The 18,815-nt window shown below is 42.3% G+C and overlaps 1 protein-coding gene across 3 annotated transcripts in view; it reads left to right on the top strand.

The window, feature by feature from the left end:
- Positions 1-18,815, top strand: part of rad54b (RAD54 homolog B) — a 196,868-nt gene that overhangs the window by 126,736 nt on the left and 51,317 nt on the right. For all 3 annotated transcript variants that reach the window (XM_078540758.1, XM_078540760.1, XM_078540759.1), the window contains one exon: positions 2,166-2,435. In XM_078540758.1, the coding sequence (XP_078396884.1) occupies positions 2,166-2,435 (270 nt within the window). The remainder of the gene's footprint in view (positions 1-2,165; positions 2,436-18,815) is intronic.

Below are 18,815 nucleotides of genomic sequence, written 5' to 3'. Positions count from 1 at the left end.
TTTTATAAAAAGGACATACAAGCAAAAGCTGGCTGAGACTCTAAGGTAACCACTTGCTGGAAAATTTCTATGTGAATTACTTGACCAACTAGTTCAGAGAGAACGGAATGTCGCACCTAAAAGGTGTGACACAGCCGACTTCAGACAGAGGCACTTCAAAGGAAAAGATACAATACAAACTGAGCTGTAATCTCCTGTGGTTGCGGAGGTAATGGAAAATGATCGCCATCTCAGCCAAAACCACCTTCTGTTGAGTTATATCCCAAACTTTGAACATGAACTGAGTTGAAAAGAAAACAGATCTGGGTGAAAGACATGTTTGTTTTTTCCCTTCCAGGACAAGGGGTTTAAAAATGCCAAATGCAACCTGTACTAGTCTGGTGTTCTGGTGCGCGCGTGTGCGCGTGCGTGTGTGAATGCTGTGAAGGGCACAGCTGACGGCCTCCGACTGGGCATTCCTGCACTTGCAGGTTAAAAAGAAACTTTCTCTCTGATTGCTTGAAGCAAGTCACAAATCAGCAACGCCATAGTTGAAAAGGAAATAGGACAATTCCTTTCAGCTAACCTGCAGAACCAAGAATCTCCAACCCAACTGCTCAATTGCCAAAGTCAGCATGAGTGGAATCACCCCAACCTAACGGCTGCAACGTTTCACCATCTACTCCTCACGGACAAGCCAAAGGACTGATTCGTGTATCTTTTTTAACTTTTATTTTTGGACTCAATTTCTCATTTCTTATCTCTGTGTACGTGTGTTGCATTTTTATTATTTTTCCTTGCATTTGGTAACTAATAAACTCACTCTTTCTTTGACGCAAGACAGCCTGGTTAATTTGGCTCCTTTTAAAACATGAATACATTTGGACTAGGGAAAAGATATCCATGGGGGAATGGATCTTTTTTAAATTAACCTTGTTGCGACCAACCGAGGAGGTTGAATAAAGGAAGGAAGACAAATCATCCCTCCTCACCTGGGAGGGTAACAAATTGGGGTACCTTGTATGGCATCATAACAAATTGGGGGAACCTTGCCCAGGGACTGGTCATAGCAGACTGTAATATTTCATACCTCAATTCTTTAGGTGGATAATGTTATATACAATGCACATGTACAAATCTTCAGTATAATGTATCGTGAAAAGTTGATGGTGCAGCTTTCAGGTATTTCAGCTTTCACTGTGGTGGATTTCACTGTGGGAGAATGCAGACATATGGTAAGTGCAAGATCATAATTTTTACGAAGCTATTTGGTTGGATTTTTATGCATTCCAAATATGCAGAACTATCTCTAGACTAGGCTATCATCAGGCAGGTGAGTTATTTTGCAGTTTTCTTTTTATTATTTCCAGACCCTCTTTTAATATTTTCTCTTACAATTTTCTACTCCCCTCTCCTGAAAGCATCAATTCCTCCCTGGAGTACAGTGCTTCTGTTGTCAGCAGCTCTCCATTACCTCCCCCAAACAACCACCCCTGATTTGTGGACCACGATGGTGAATATTGGCAGGTTATTTAACAGGGAAAGGGAGGTGAAGTCCCTATAACTGAACCTGATCCCGTCCTCTCTTAAAGTCTACACACATTCACATTTTAAAAGAAGTTACTTGACAATGATCAATAGTAGGAAAACTGACTGGATTTTCCCCTTTCCTGGTCAGCCAATTCAGAACAGAAGGATGTAATGAGAATTTTTTGTTATGGCTCATATGCTATACATTTGCCTACTGAGTTACTGTGCTCACTTTGTACTTTCTTTAAAATTTACTTTTACATCCTCCTTTTAGGACCGCTGACATCATGCATCATTTCCTGGATGTTGGGATGGGAAGGCAATTCATTCTGCTGTTGTTTCCACTGTGATTGGGTATGCAGCGGATGAAGGACTAGTTGTTAGGGCTCAGGTCTGCCTGGATACTTGCCTCACTTTTTCCTCTGCACAGCAACATTGTAACCTTCATTATTAAATGGTTTTGGGGCAGAACTTGTATTTGATGTCTGTATGTGCATGATGCTTCCTGAAAGGATGGAAGTTTTCAGTTTGCAGTTTTTCTTTCCAAAGTCAATGATCATTATGTGCTCTAGGGTCTGAGGTGACATTTCTGATATGAATGTATTTGCTCATCTCAAATACAGTCTGTAATCTAGATATATTATGCTTTCATGCAGGTGCTTTTCCTCAGCAACAGCTGAAGCCATCTCGACCATTTATAGCACCAAAACAAATTTACACACCACCTCCACTGGTATCTCGACAGCAGACAAGTCCAGAAGATCACAAAGATCAAAACATACCCAACTCCTTCATTAAGTACTACAGTACCTTGTGGTGTAAAGCGTCAAAGAAGAAACATAAGAAATGGGAGGGGGATGCAATCTTGATTGTCAGAAAGACGTCTGTGGTTCTCAAGGACATAGAGGGCAAAGATATTGGAAAAGGTAAGCACAGTTACATTATTGTCAAATTCTTTTTTTAACTTATTTCATTCAGCGTGCATTAAGATATCATAATTACAAACCCTTTCAAAAAGATCATGTTTCCCCAAATTAGAAAACTGGAAAAATCCAACCAGATAACACCACAGTAAAGAATGTTGCAAATATGATGTTTACGGTGCCATATGAGATACTCCCCTTTATAGGCCAAGGCATAGAGTGTAAGAGCAGGGATGTTATGCTAACATTGTATAAAATAGTTTGATAGACTGCAGCTAGAGTACTGCGTACAGTCCTGGTCAATGCATTTCAGGAAGGTTGTGATCACACCAGAGAGGGTATAAAGGAGATTTATGAGGATGTTGCCAGGAATGGAAATTTTAGCTATGAGTAAAGATTGTATAGGCTGGGGCAGTTTTCTCTGGAATGCATGAGGCTGAAGGAGATTTAACTGAGCTATATAAAGTTATGAGGGGATAGAATGAGTAGGAAGGACCTATTCCTGTTAGCAATAGGTCAATAATCAGGTATAGATTTGAAGTGAATAGTAGAAGGGTTAGAGGGGAGTTGAGTAATTTTTTCACCTAGAGGATAGTTAGGGTCTGGAATTCACTGCCTGAAAAGGTGATAGAAGCAGATACCTTCTTTGCATTTAAAAAATACTTGAATGTGTATTTGAGATGCCCTAACTTACATCACTATTGGCCAAGAGTTGGAAAGTGGGATTATGCTTAATAACTCTTTTATAGCTAGCATGAGCACAATGGGTCTAATGGCATCCTCTTGTGCCATAAATTATTCCATATTTCTGTAAAATGTTCAGGGTTAACCATAGGTTAATCAGTGAGCAGGAGTATTCAATTTTAATTTTTTTAAGTTGACTGTTAAGTCAAGGCCCTTAAGGCATGATAAACCTAATGTGATAAGGAATTAGTGACGAGGTAACACGGATTTGAATTCAAAAACCTGTAGATTGTATATAGAAGAATAGACAGGTAAGTGCTGCAATTTTTGGAAAGAATGAGAGAATAGGAAACTGTCCGAAGATTCTCCCTTTTAATACAGGAAGAATACTGGAAGGAGTAAGAGTCTATCGCATGGATTGTTTGGAGTGTAGAAAGAACAAGAAGGAAAAGTTCTTATGAGCAGTGGTTATTTCAATATCAATAAATATTGCTAACAATATCACTGTTTCTAAATTGTCGAACTCTTTGTCTGACATCTAGTACTGGATAATCAGAAATTTTCTCCAACTAAACATTGGAAAGACTTCAGTACCCACCACAAACTCCACTTACTTGCCACTTACTCCACCCTGAGGCTGAACCAGACTATTCGCAATCCTGTTGTCGTATTTGATAATGAGATAAGCTTCTGACCACATTTTCACACTGTTGCTAAGACAGCCTGCATCCACCTCCATAAAATTGCCTGACTCTACCCCTGCCTCAGCTCATCTGTGTACACTACTTGCTGTGCGTGGTGGTGGTAGAATTGGTTGAAACAGGGCCGTGACGTGAACGCTTCTACCTTGGCCCCAAAGAAACATTGCGAACCAGTGCACTTGCTCTTTGCTGTTCCACTGCTGAATACGCCTGCCCTGCATGGGAAAGATCTACTCATGCTAAGAAGATGGATGCCATTTTGAATGCAAGCTGCCGACTTATCACAGGTTGTTTAAAACCAACAAACACCAACAGCCTATATATCCTGGCGGGTATCGCTCCCCCTGATATAAGAAGAACGGTAGCCAGCGAGAAAGAGCAACTCCATCAAACATCAGATGAGAGGCACCCTCTACACGGTCATACACCTACACCCAGTCGCCTAAAGTCAAGAAAGAGCTTCATGAACAGTGTTGTTTCGTTACAATCAACCCCATCTGAAGCCCGCATCGCCTTGTGGAAAGACTGGCTCGCCAGTCTCGTACAACCCCCAGCGATGGAAATTCTACCAGATGAAAGCCTTCCCCCAGGAGCTAATTGCAACTGGGCAACCTGGAAATGCCTTAACAGACTTAGGACTGGTGTAGGTCGTTCAAAGATGTCACTAAGCATATGGGGATATACAACCAACCCGACAACTTGTGAATGTGGAACTGAGCCACAAACTATGCAATACCTATCGCTAGAGGAACCCTGCACTGTTGCAGATCTTGCCAAATTCAACAACAAGGCGCAAAAATGTGTCCAGTTCTGGCTGGGCCATGTATAGACTGTCCGTGGACACGATAAGAAACTCATCTGTCACCGCAAACCTTAACCATGCCCTTATTACCTAGAGGTTTAGTATTCCAATGCTCTCTTGGCCAGCCTCCCATCTTTCACCCTCTTCCATCCTAGCCAATGAGCACTTGTGTTTGCAAATAAAGAATGATAATTTTTGTGAGATGCCAGTGGGTTCTTTTGGAGCCAAAGAGTCATTGCATCCAGGAGAGGTGATGAAAGAAAAATAGCCTAAAGAAACAAAAGACTTAAGCAGACTTGGACTTTATGGAGAGTTAAGAATTATCGATGAGGGGACATGGGCATATTTCATTTGTGGAGAGAAGCCAGAATCACCAGTTTGCTGCAATGAAAGCATAGGACATCCTGTTTGCCAGATACAAAGCAGTATTGACACAAAATTTATAGAAACTTTGCAATTTTATTGTCTGAAACCCAAGTTGTAGGTGATGCAAAATGTAAGAGCTCTTAAAGTTCAAGGAGGAGGAAAATTGGAGGAATGGAATGTACAGAGAGGCTATTAAAGATGAGGAGGCTTAAAATATCAATAATAATGGAAGAAAATGCATTTAAGAGTCCGCATATTGTTTGCCAATGATCAGAATTTAATTATATTTCAGCCCGTGAGACTCTAGCAAAGATTTTTCTGTTCTATTATGCTGATAATTTGCGTGAATGGAGCAGAAAATCAAGTGGGGGTAGCCATTCTGCTGACTCCCGCAAAAACTGCCACTTCCAGGATTTTCTGCCAGGAAGGAATTAATTACACCTCATCAGCTGCACTCAGAATAGGGGCTACTAATGAGATGAATTAATGTTCAGATTTCTTTTCATCACTGGCATAGCAATGATGGACATGTGTGTGCCAGAAAGTCACTGGCGACCAGCATTGCTATTTGCCCTAGCTTTAACAGCTCACTGTTACTTGCTGTTTATTTAAATGACCCTAAATCTGTGAATAAATCCATAAATTAGTGTGTTACAGTGTGTCTGGGTTTATTGATTTTTATTGTCTTTGGAAGTGACTTGGGCACACTTTGTGCACACCAGAGACAATAAAGAGGTCTGTTGTACACCCTGGGTAAGTTATCTCAGATTCCTTAGCACACAAGGGCTTGCTTCAGTTCATAGGAAGCATGGTTTGCCTGCAGGTGTAGACTTTTGCTTTGGCATGGGAAAATGTATCTGGAGAAGCGTGAATCATAGATGGTGAGATAATATCGAAAATAACTTCGAAATATATCCTTTGTATTGTTAGGTTCCATGGGACTTGCTGATGGTTTATTCATCTTTAAGAAACGTGCCTAAATCAATTTTCAGTGATCATATGCTATCAGAAAGTTAAAAAAAGTTGAGACTCGGTGAAACAATGGATCAACACATGGTCCACAAAGCATTAGGAAGTGGATTTATCTCCAGACCCCAATGTGATTTTGTGTAATCAGCTGGACTTTTGAAAGAAAGGTGACAGGTGAAGTGGCATCACCTCTTGCAGGAAATTCTAGTAAGACTCCTGCGTAATTTACTGTCATTTTTAGCAGCAGCATCTTAAGGCAATAAGACTTTCGTATTCTGAATGTACCAGGACCACTGCAAAGAGGGTACTTTTTGTCAGCACCTTTGGTGACCATGCTGTGCCAGGTGAACATATAAATGTTGCTCTTAAGGCAATGTTGCCAATTACTTTATTTTCCACTTCTCCGAGCCTGCCCATGTGGGCCAATGATGCGTGAATTTCCTTCAGTGGCTCGTATAGGTCTCCCCAGACAATAAGTAGGGGCAGTGGCCAGAAAAGAAAATAGTGAAGGTTGATATTAAAGCAACTTGTATGTATCATTTATTAATTGAATGCTATTCAAATTCCTCTACTGTACAAGTGGGGCAGTTTCCACAATGCCAACAGCAGTAGTAGGTTATATTACTGAGCTACCTTTCTAACAGTTTTTTAGTTTGCAATTTTTCTCTGCCACTTTTCTTTTCTCTAGTCTTCACCTGAATTAATTAACTGCTGGGATACCCGTCCACAGTGGCTGGTTACTGCCCAAATGGCCGAGTAATATGAGTTTTGAGTGCTGAAAGGCACTTGGGGGAGGGGTGGGGGATAGTGAGGGGTGTCATCACAGCCAAATCTGATGCCTAGATTTAATTGTTTCCAGCAGTATTTGCTGGATACTAGCCATTAGTGGAATTCCTGGTTGATCATTATACCCGCTCTAACCCAAGAACCCTGAAACCAGTTGTAGCATCCCTGCCAAGCTTGGTTAACTCAGCATGGAGTAGTGGTTTTAAATGAGACCTCCCTGGTCGGCATGACTTACTGGATAAAACTATAGATCCATTAGGGATGAACATTTTTTCATCTCAGTATAGTTTCAATTTGCAGTATTATTGTTCACCACCAAGCAGCCAACAGCAGCATAGAATTGGCAAATGTTTGCCATCATAGTCAGGGAATGGAATGTGATGGCCAAAGAAATAGGTGAAAACATGACAAATGGGAAGAATCTGAGAGCGGAATTGCTATTAATTTATGTAGCTATTTGTGGCAGATATTTTAATTTTTGAATCCTGGTAAAGGAATTAGAAAAGACGCCTTCCCTGATTGCTTTGATGGAACTGAATATGTTCTTCATCAAAAGTTCTATTGGCATTACAATCTAGTGTCAGAAAATAAAGTGATGTTTAGGTATTTATTGTATATTGTAAGATAAACTGCTGTATTATTGAAAATTTGTGGTGAAACATTCAAGTGCTGTTATATGGTCAGATATCGCATTTATACTTTGAGCACTATGCAGATTACATTCCATTCAGGTCAGAATAACACAGACTGAACAGAGTTTGTACGAAGAACCTGAGCTCGTTCATAGAAACATATAGAAACATAGAAAATACGAGCATGAGTAGGCCATTCGGCCCTTCGAGCCTGCTCCCCCATTCATTATGATCATGGCTGATCATCCAACGCAATAGCCTGCTGCCGCTTTCTTCCCATATCCTTTGATCCCTTTTGCCCCAAGAGCTATATCGAACTCCTTCTTGAAAACATACAATGTTTTGGCCTCAACTACTTTCTGTGGTAGCGAATTCCACAGGCTCACCACTCTCTGGGTGAAGAAATTTCTCCTCATCTCAGTCCTAAATGGTCTACCCTGTATCCTCAGACTGTGACCCCTGGTTCTGGACTCCCCACCATCGGGAACATCCTTCCTGCGTCTACCCTGTCTAGTCCTGTTAGAATTTTATAGGTTTCTATGAGATTCCCTTCTCATTCTTCTGAACTCCAGCAAATATAATCCTAACCGACTCAATCTCCCCTCATATGTCAGTCCCGCCATCCCAGGAATCAGTCTGGTAAACCTTCGCTGCACTCCCTCTATAGCAAGAACATCCCTCCACAGATAAGGAGACCAAAACTGCACACACTATTTCAGGTGTGGTCTCACCAAGGCCCTGTATAATTGCAGCAAGACATCCCTGCTCCTGTACTCAAATCCTCTTGCTATGAAGGCCAATATATCATTTGCCTTCTTTACTGCCTGCTGCACCTGCATGCTTACCTTCAGCGACTGGTATACGAGGACTCCCAGGTCTTGTTGCACATTCCCCTCTCTCAATTTATAGCCATTCAGATAATAATCTGCCTTCCTGTTTTTGCTACCAAAGTGGATAACCTCACATTTATCCATATTATACTACATCTGCCATGTATTTGCCCACTCACTCAGCTTGTCCAAATCACACTGAAGCATCTCTGCATCCTCCTCACAGCACACCCTCCCACCCAGCTTTGTGTCATCTGCAAATTTGGAGATATTAGATTTAGTTCCCTCATCTGAATCATTAATGTATATTGTAAATAGCTGGGGTCCCAGCACCGATCCCTGCGGTACCCCACTAGTCACTGCCTGTCATTTGGAAAAAGACCTGTTTATTCCTACTTTGTTTCCTGTCTGCCAACCAGTTTTCTATCCACCTCAATACACTAACCTGTTACGTGGGACTTTGTTGAAAGCCTTCTGAAAGTCCAAATAAACCACATCCACTGGCTCCCCCTCATCAACTCTACTAGTTACATCCTCGAAAAATTCCAGTAGATTTGTCCAGCATGATTTCCCTTTCGTAAATCCATGCTGACTCTGTCCGATTCTGCCAGTGCTTTCCAAGTTCATTTGTTTGGGTTTTTTTTTATTTGTTCATGGGACGTGGGCATCTCTGGCTTGGCTAGCATTTATTGCCTATCCCTAATTGACTTTGTTCAGAGGGCATTTAAGAGTCAACCACATTGCTGTGGGTCTGGAGTCACATGGCCAGGCGTCTGGCGAGGCCACGTGATGTCCTTCCCTAAAGGACATTAGTGAAACAGATGGGGTTTTATGACAATTGACAATGGTTTCGTGGTCATCGTCAGATTTTTTATTGAATTCAAATGCCACTATCTGCCATGGTGGGATTTGAACCTGGGTCCCCAGAGCATTACCCTGGGTCTCTGGATTACTTGTCCAGTGACAATACCACTGTGCCACCGCCTCCCCCAGTTAATTAATGGTGATCATCTGCTGAGTTTCGATTTTCAGCAAAATGAACATGAGATTTGTGTCAGGCGCCTCAATCGAGTGCATTTCTCCAGCCTTGCAGCTCCAGACAAATCAAAGATCAGGTAGTGGCATGTTCAGTGAGGAGACAGTTACCATTGTGGACAAAGAAATAGCTCTAGCTGTATTGCAATTTAGTCCCCATTGCCTGTCCCTGACCGCTGACAAATCAGAAATTGAACTATTATTTCTTTCTATTTGCAACCTTGCCATCAATGCAGTCAATTAACAAGCTCACTTATTATAATTTCCAATTGTCTGGAATGTTTTGGTGTAATTATGATTTTTACCTCTTTATCTTACAACCAAGTTCAGCTAGCTGTCTAAGACTATTCAATCACTTCAGCCGTTATGGTCAGATTTAAAAAAAGAACTATATTCGAAAGCACATCATAGGTATCATCACCTCCAAGTTAAAACTATCCAAATAAACAAGTATCAAAGGTTGTAAAAATATTTCTATTGTCCCTCTTAGTGTTTGCAAGTTCCCTGCAGATTGCACATTTGATCCACTTTGAACCCCGGACAGGCATGTGCTCGCACTGACCATGAATTGTTTTGACAGAAATTTTTTCTCCACTTAAAAGTATTCAAAAATTAATTTATATACAATGACCCAAAATTTCTGTGGTGATTCTCCCAATCTCCCATTGTAACTTGTTTATAGGTTCCTTTGTACCACTGGTATTTTATCCAATTTCTGTACAGTGAAAACGGATATAAAGTGTTCATTTAACAGATTGCCATTTCCTTTTTATACATTACAGTAAAGTCCTGCCATTTGTGGGGGTTACGTTCCCACGAAACCTCGCAAACGGCAAAATCACAAACAACGAACATGCCATGGGGCTGAATTAGATAGGTTCCAGCCATACGAGGGGAGCATTGGTTTGGGCAGTTACTATGTTCTAAATTGTGGTGCAGTACCTGTCTCCGACAGACAGAAGAGCCTCTGAGCAATACATCGTTGAAGATTTCAAAACGAACACAGCGTTATTGCTGTGCAATTCGAACACTTCCATGTTAATCCCTTAATTCGGGCTGCACTTCGGTTGCAACCATTCCGGTTTCTGCTCCATTATGGCTGTTGTCACCTTGGGGGAAGAAGAGGGAGGGAGAAGGAAACCGCGGATGAGCGAACACTGCTCACATTATACGCAATTCTGTTTACAAAGTGCAAAGCGCGGGTGAGTGAAAACGCAAACCAGGAAGTCACAAACATTGGGACTTTACTGTATAGTATCACATGTATCTGTCTTTAATATACTCACATTCCGCCTTACTATATTCCCTTTCTCTTATTTTTATAAAAAAACTTTTACTGTATTTTACTTTTTACAAACATAAGAAATAGGAGCAGGAGTTGGCCATTTAACCCTTCAAACCTGCTTTGCCATGCAATAAGATCATGGCTGATCTTCTACCTTAGCTCCATTTTCCCACGCTAATCCCATACCCGTTGATTCCCTTAGTATCCAAAAAAATTGTTGTTGATCTCTGACTTGAATATAACTGACACTGTATTCCAGGTATGTTCTCACCAAAGCCTAATACAATTGCAGTAAGCCTCCTTCAAAATTGTACTCCAATCTCTTTGTAATTAAGGCCAACATACCATTTGTTTTCCTAATTGCTTGCTGCACCTTCATGTTAAATTTCTGTGATTCATGTACAAGGACACCCAGATCTCTCTGAATACCAATATTTCCCATTCTCTCACCAATTAAAAAATATTCTGCTTTTCTAATTTTCCTACCAAAGTGGATAATCTTCACATCTTTTAGCATTATATTCCATCTGGCACATTTTTGCCAACTCACTTAATGGGTTGAATTTTACAGTCCCCTGCCGGCATATTTGAAGGCTGGGGGGACTTGTGAAATAAAAAGGGTGACCTGCCCATTGCCTTCCTGTCCACTCCTGACCTGTCTGTCAATTAATGGCCACTTAATGGCCTCTGCCACTATAATACATGAGGCAGGAAGGCAGAAGCATGACGGACATCCTGGCAGCTTTCACTGCACGGGCTGCTGGCAGGCAGGAAGGACGGCATATCCCCTTTGCTAGGAGTTGCCTGTGCATATCAGAGGCACCCTCCCCTCAAAAATCGTACCCCCCCCTCTTTACACCTCCCCCCTCACCTCTAAAACACAGTCCCCCATCCTCCTCCTCCTCCTTGCTAGGGTCTGCTCGACAAGCCAGTCCAAAATCCTCAGACTTACCTAAAGTCTAACATCTGTGACACTTCTCCAGGGACTGCTTGTAGTCCCACCAGTGGCCACTACATGACCCTGGTGCTGCTGGGACTACAGATGGCTGGCAGCTCTCTAGGAAGGGAATTCCTCCCAGGTGAGGATCAATTAAAGCTGTGCCCAGTGTATTATCGCTGTGGGGCAGCTGGGTTTCTAGTATGCATGGTACCAATGGATGTTTTGGTTGTGGAGGCAGGTAATCTGTCGCGCCCCCCCCCCCCCCCCCATAAAATGCACCCCAATCCTTTTATAGCCTTTTTGCCATGCTCCTCACAGTTTACTTAATGTTATTATTTACTTAACCATTTTTGCCTCCTTTATTACTTCCTGTATCCTTTTACTTTTTATAGCTCTCTCAATTTGCTGCATTTTCCTTTGACATGTCTGAGCCTTTTCTTTTAGCTTATTACTGTCTTTTGCTTTGTTTGTTGATTATAATTTCCTAACTCACAAATGGAACCCTTGCCTTTTTAGTAATTACTGGTTTTGTATTGTATCAGATACATCTTTGAATGCTTCTCATTGTTTGTCTGTTGGTTTGCACGTTAACAGTTCAGCCCAGTTTACTCTGGTCAATTTATTTCTCATCCCTTTGTAATTTGACTAATGTAAATTAAGGAACAAAAAGGGAGCTGTTACATTGCTAGGTGTTTTCTATAGCTACCCAAATAATGTGAAGGGGACTGAGGAGCAAATCTTTAGGCAAGTTCAAATATAAAACTAATAGACAGGTACGGAACTTCAGTTGGCCTAATATGGACTGGGGAAAAAACAGAGTAAAGGGCAGAAGGGTGAAGAATTCCTAAAATATGTATAGAACTTCCTTAATCAACATGTTACTAGCCCATTGAGGAAGGAAGCAGTGCAGGATGTAGTTCTGTGGTATGAATTAAGGCAAGTGGAGCGTGTTGCAGTGGGAGAATATCTGGATAATAGTGATCATAATGTAATTACATTTCATGTAATTTTGGAAAGGGACCAAGAAAAATCAAAACTAAAAATACTCAACTGTAAGGGAGTGCATTTCAGTGACTTGAGAATGAGTCTAGCACAGGAGGGCTGGAAACAAAGCTTGCCAGGAAAACAGTTAATGTAGAAGGAGAGCTTTCAGTGTGGAGATACTTTGGGCACAAAACAAACATGTTCCCACAAGGAGGAAAGACAGGGTATCCAAAGCTAGAGCTGCTTGATGACAAAGAAAATAGAAGTTTAAAGAAACCAAAAAGGATGTTTATGACAAGCATCAGGTCGAGTAGAAATCCAAGTAGAATACAGAGAGTGCAAGAGGGAATTGTAAAATGATATAAGAAAGGCAAAGAGAGAGTCTGAGAAGAGATTACTGAGTAACGTAAAAAGAAATCCAAAAACCCAAAAACATGAAAAGTCAAAGGATAGTTAAAGGAATGGTGGTGTGGGTTAGAGACAAAAAAATGGAAATCTTGTAGAAGCAGAGGGCATGATTGAGGTACTAAATGAGCACTTTGCATTTGTCTTCACAAAACTAAAACTAAAACTTATATTTATGCCACACCTTTAATGTAATAAAATGTCCCAGAGTTCTTGAAAGCAGCATTATAAAACAAGTATGACATTGAGCCACATAAAAAGATATTAGGTCAGATGACCAAAAGCTTGGTGAAAGAGGTAGGTTTTAAGAAATGTCTTAAAGGAGGAAAGTGAGGTAGACAGGCATAGTGGTGTAAGGAGGGTATTCCAGAGCTTGGGGTCTAGGCAACTGAAGGTGCAGCCACCCAATGATGAAGCAATTAAAATTGGGGATGCACAGGAGTCCAGAGGAGCACAGACTTTTTTTATTCTTTCACAGGATGTAGGCATTGGTGACTAGGCCTGCATTTATTGCCCATCCCTCATTGCTCTCAAGAAGGCGGTGGTGAGCTGCCCTCTTGAACTGCTGCAGTCAAGTGGTGTAGGTTCACCCACAGTGCTGTTAGGGAGGGAGTTCCAGGATTTTGACCCAGCGACAGTGAAAGAACAGTGACATATTTCCAAGTCAGGATGGTGTGTGACTTGGAGGGGAATTTCAAGGTGGTGGTGTTCCCAGCCATCTGCTGCCCTGGTCCTTCTAGGTGGTAGAGGTCACAGGTTTGGAAGGTGCTGTCAAAGGAGTCATGGTGAGTTGCTGTAGTGCATCTTGTAGATGGTACACACTGCTGCCACTCTGCGTCGGTGGTGGAAGAAGTGGATATTGAAGGTGGTGGATGGGATGCCAGTCAAGCGGGCTGCTTTGTCCTCAATGATGTTGAGCTTCTTGAGTATTGTTGAAGCTGCATTCATCCAGCCAAATGGAGAGTATTCCATCATACTCCTGACATGAGCCTTGTAGATGGTGGACAGGCTTTAGGAAGTCGAGAGGTGAGTTACTCACTGCAGAATTCCCAGTCTCTGACCTGCTCTCGTAACCGCAGTATTTATATGGCCAGTCCAGATCAGTTTCTGGTCAATGGTAACCCACAGGATGTTGAGAGCTATGTCATAGGGTTCTGGAGCTGGAAAAAATTGCAGATATAGGGAGTGGCAAGAACATGGAAAGGTTGAAAAAAAGCTTGACAACATTGAACGGGAGTCAATGTTGGTTAATGGAGCACAGGAGTGATAAAGGAGCAAGGCTTGCTGCGAGTTGATTTTGGATGAGCTCAAGTTTATGGAGAGTAGAATGTGAAAGACCAACTAGGAGTGCAATGGAATAGTCAAGTCTAGAGGTAACAAAGGTATGAATGAGTGTTTCAGCAGCAGATGAGCTGAGATGGGGACGAAGTTGGGTGATGTTATGAAGGTGGAAATAGGCGGTCTTAGTGATGGCACAAATATGAGGTTGGAAGCTCAAAAGAAGAGGATGAAGTTAATGTTGCAATCGAGTACAGGGGACAAGATGAAAATAAGTTGACATCACTCAAAGTTAGCAAATCACCCAGTCCAGATGGGATGCAACCTAGGTTGCAGAGGGAAGCTAGGGTTGATATAGAAGAAACTCTGGCTACAATCTTTCAATCCTCCTTGGCTATTAGAGTGGTGCCAGAGAACTCATGCATTGCAAGGTTTACATCCCTGTTCAAAAATGGAGAGAGGGATAAATCTGATAATTATAAGCCAAAAGGTCCAATATCAGCATGAGGAAAATCTTGAGAAATCAGGGTCAAGGACAAAATTAATTCTTACTTAATGCAGTATGGAGAAGATGCACTAGCCAGCACAGAATTGTTAAAGGCAAATGGTGTCTGATTAAAATAAAAAACAATAAATACAAGAAATACTCAGCAGGTCTCTCTCTCTCTCTCTCTCTGGAGAGAGAGAACAGAGTCCAGGGACGGAATTTTACACCAGTTGGATTTTAGGTCCGGCTGAAGTCGATGGACTTTTGAATGGCTCGCCGCATTTTATGGCCCCCGCCGCAACAGGGCCGTAAAAATCTGTCCTAGGTATGTGACTTTTCATCAGAACTGTCCAACCAATCCGATTGAGTTTTTTGATGAAGGAACAGAGAGGATTGATGAAGGCCGTGCAGTGGATGTTGTATATATGAAGTTTCAAAAGGCCTTTGATAAAGTACCTTGTAACAGACTTATTCAGGCAGTACAAAGGGGATGGTGGTAATATGCGTAAGAAATTGACTAAGGGAAAGGAGGCAGGGAGGAGGGGTGCAGCTGAATACAAAAACAAGACTGTTGAACCTTTACAAATCACTGGTTAGGTCTCAGCTGTATCCAATTTTGGACACCACACTTTAGAAGGATGTCAAGGCCCTCTAGAGCATACAGAAGGAGGTTTGCCGAGATGATTCCAGAGTTGCTTCCATATTATGTTCACTATTCGCTAGATTTTCCTATATTTGCTGTTGTCAGTACCCCAAGAACGAAGTGTCATCCCTAACAGTCATACCTGGTGATGATTGAGAGGTTTTCTTTCATACTTCCGTTTCATCAGGGAGACAGGGACAGTCCAATGCCATATACTACAGGATGACATAAGTACAGCATCTAGACTATGAATGGCTCTTCCCATAGTGGTCAAGGTAGTATACCGTAGAATGAATCTTGTGTTCTGCTGCATCCTTTCAAACCACCCCAGGAGTATGTATAACATTAGGTGGTTTGTGGTGCCAGTGTAATGGCAGACACTGTTTACAAGTCACGACGCCTTGATAATCCCTGAGAAAGGAGGCATTTGTTGGACAGCACAGGATGACCAAGGGATTACTTCAGTAAAGGAGGACCAAGGGATTGATTAAGAAGGGGAAAATAGAGTACGAGAGTAAGCTTGCGGGGAACATAAAAACTGACTGTAAAAGTTCACATAGGTATGTGAAGAGAAAAAGATTGGTGAAGGCAAATGTAGGTCCATTACAGACAGAAACAGGGGAATTTATAATGGGGAACAAATAAATGGCTGACCAACTAAATAAATACTTTCGGCAGAATTTTGCTCTCGGTTGGTGGGCGGACCCCACCGGCTCAGCGCTGGGCGGGCAGCTGAACTCCACCACCGAAGCGGATTCTGCCGCCATTTTAAGAGGGTGGGCCAATTAAGGCCCGCCCAACGGCCTGCCCGACGGGAAGCACTGTACGCTTCCTGTGCGGGGGAAGGGGGGGATTCCCCATCTGTCAAAGTGCACTCTTTCGCGCATGCACGCGAAAGAGCACACTGCTCCCTGAGATTAAGTGCTGTCTCAGGGAGATCAGTGAAAGTGTTACAAAGTTTAAAAAATAGGAAAATAAAAAAATTATTAACATGTCCCCCCTCATGTGACAATGTCACACGAGATGGGAAATATTAATAAATATCACATAAAATTTATTAAAGTTTTTAAAAACGGACATGGAACCTCATCCCGCCAGTGGATGAGGTTTCATGTATTATCAGAAGCCCGCTGGGGCTCCTGGCCTGCCCGTCAGCCTTAAGGTTGTACGGGCAGGGTCTTTAATTATCTTAATTACCCTGTCAATGGCCTCAATTGGCCATTGACAGGTCGGCGAGCTGACAGCTAATTTCGCTGTCAGCCCGCCTATAAATATTTAAATGGACCGGGATGACGTCGGGTTTCCTCCCAACGTCCTCCCACATCATTTTCCCGTCGGCGAGCGGGCCCCGCCCCTAAATCGCCGACGGGAAAATTCAGGCCTTTGGTTCTGTCTTCACAAAGGAGGATACAAATAACATACCAGAAACGTTGGGGAACACAGGGTTTAGTGAGAGGAAGGAACTGAAAGAAATCCGTATTCATAGGGAAATGGTGTTAGGGAAATTGATGGGATTGAAGGCCAATAAATCCCCAGGGCCCGATAATCTACATCCTGGAGTACTTAAGGAAGTGGCCCTAGAAATAGTGGATGCATTGGTGGTCATCTTCCGAGATTCTATAGACTCTGGAACAGTTCCTATAGATTGGAGGGTATCTAATGTAACCCCACTATTTAAAAAGGGAGGTAGAGAGAAAACAGGGAATTATAGACCAGTCAGCCTGATGTCGGTAGTAGGGAAAATTCTAGAGTCCATTATAAAAGATTTAATAGCTGAGAACTTGGAAAACAGTGGCAGAATCGGACGGAGTCTGCATGGATTTACGAAAGGGAAATCATGCTTGACAAATCTACTGGAATTTTTCGAGGATGCAACTAATAGAGTTGATGAGGGGGAGCCAGTGGATGCGGCTTATTTGGACTTTCAGAAAGCTTTCGACAAAGTCCCATATAAGAGATTAGCGTGTAAAATTAAAGCGCATGGGATTGGGGGTAGTGTATTGAGATGGATAGAAAACTGGTTGGCAGTCAGGAAACAAAGAGTAGGAATAAACAGGTCTTTTTCCGAATGGCAGGCAGTGACTAGTGGGGTACTGCAGGCATCAGTGCTGGGACCCCAGCTATTCACAATATATATTAATGATTTAGATGAGGGAACTAAATCTAATATCTCCAAATTTACAGATGACACAAAGCTGGGTGGGAGGATGAGCTGTGAGGAGGATGCAGAGATGCTTCAGTGTGATTTGGACAAACTGAGTGAGTGGGCAAATGCATGGCAGATGCAGTATAATGTGGATAAATGTGAGGTTATTTATCTCACATAAACAGAAGGCAGATTATTATCCGAATGGCTATAAATTGAGAGAGGGGAATGTGCAACAAGACCTGGGTGTCCTCATACACCAGTCACTGAAGGTAAGCATGCAGATGCAGCAGGTGGTAAAGAAGGCAAATGATATGTTGGCCTTCGTAGCAAGAGGATTCGAGTACAGGAGCATGGATGTCTTGCTGCAATTATACAGGGCCTTGATGAGACCACACCTGGAATATTGTGTGCAGTTTTGGTCTCCTTATCTGAGGAAGGATGTTCTTGCTATAGAGGGAATGCAGCGAAGGTTTACCAGACTGATTCCCAGGATGGCGGGACTGACATATGAGGAGAGATTGAGTCGGTTAGGATTATATTCGCTGGAGTTCAGAAGAATGAGGGGGAATCTCATAGAAACCTATAAAATTCTAACAGGACAAGACAGGGTAGATGCAGGAAGAATGTTCCCGATGGTGGGGGAGTCCAGAACCAGGGTCAAAGTCTGAGGATATGGGGTAGACCATTTAGGACTGAGATGAGGAGAAATTTCTTCACCCAGAGAGTGGTGAGCCTGTGGAATTCACTACCACAGAAAGTAGTTGAGGCCAAAACATTGTATGTTTTCAAGAAGGAGTTCGATATAGCTCTTGGGGCGAAAGGGATCAAAGGACATGGGGAGAAAGTGGGAGCATGCTATTGAGTTGGATGATCAGCCATGATCATAATCAACGACGGAGCAGGCTCGAGGGCCGAATGGCCTACTCTTGCTCCTATTTTCTATGTTTCTATGGACGGAGCTTGCACTGGATAGTAGGCTTTCCCTGAGTGCAGATGACACCTGTTTTGGCATTAGAGCTCCACACAGTAATTCGAGTTTCTTCATACAAAAGAATGATTCACTCAATTAATCTTCAAGTGATATCTGACCACATCATTATGCACATCATTAGCAATTATCCAGGAATCAGCCAGTTTGCTGTCAGTAGGTGACCATAGGAACTAGGGGCAGGAGTAGGCCATTTGGCCATTGAGCCTGCTCCACCATTCAAACTGATCATGGCTGATCATTTAACTCTAAGCCATATTTCCTTACTATCCCCTTATCTCTTGATGTCATTAGTATTCAGAAATCTATAGATTTCTGCCTTGGACAATGATTGAGCAGCCCTCTGGGGTAGAGAGTCACCATACTCTGAGAGAAGAAATTCCTCCTCATCTCAGCCTTAAGTGGCCTCCCCCTTATTC

Source organism: Cetorhinus maximus, chromosome 4, assembly GCF_964194155.1.
Source record: "Cetorhinus maximus chromosome 4, sCetMax3.hap1.1, whole genome shotgun sequence".
Taxonomy (NCBI): Eukaryota; Metazoa; Chordata; class Chondrichthyes; order Lamniformes; family Cetorhinidae; genus Cetorhinus; species Cetorhinus maximus.
The sequence above is the reverse complement of the archived record's forward strand: the minus strand, read 5'-3'. Positions and strand labels throughout refer to the sequence as shown.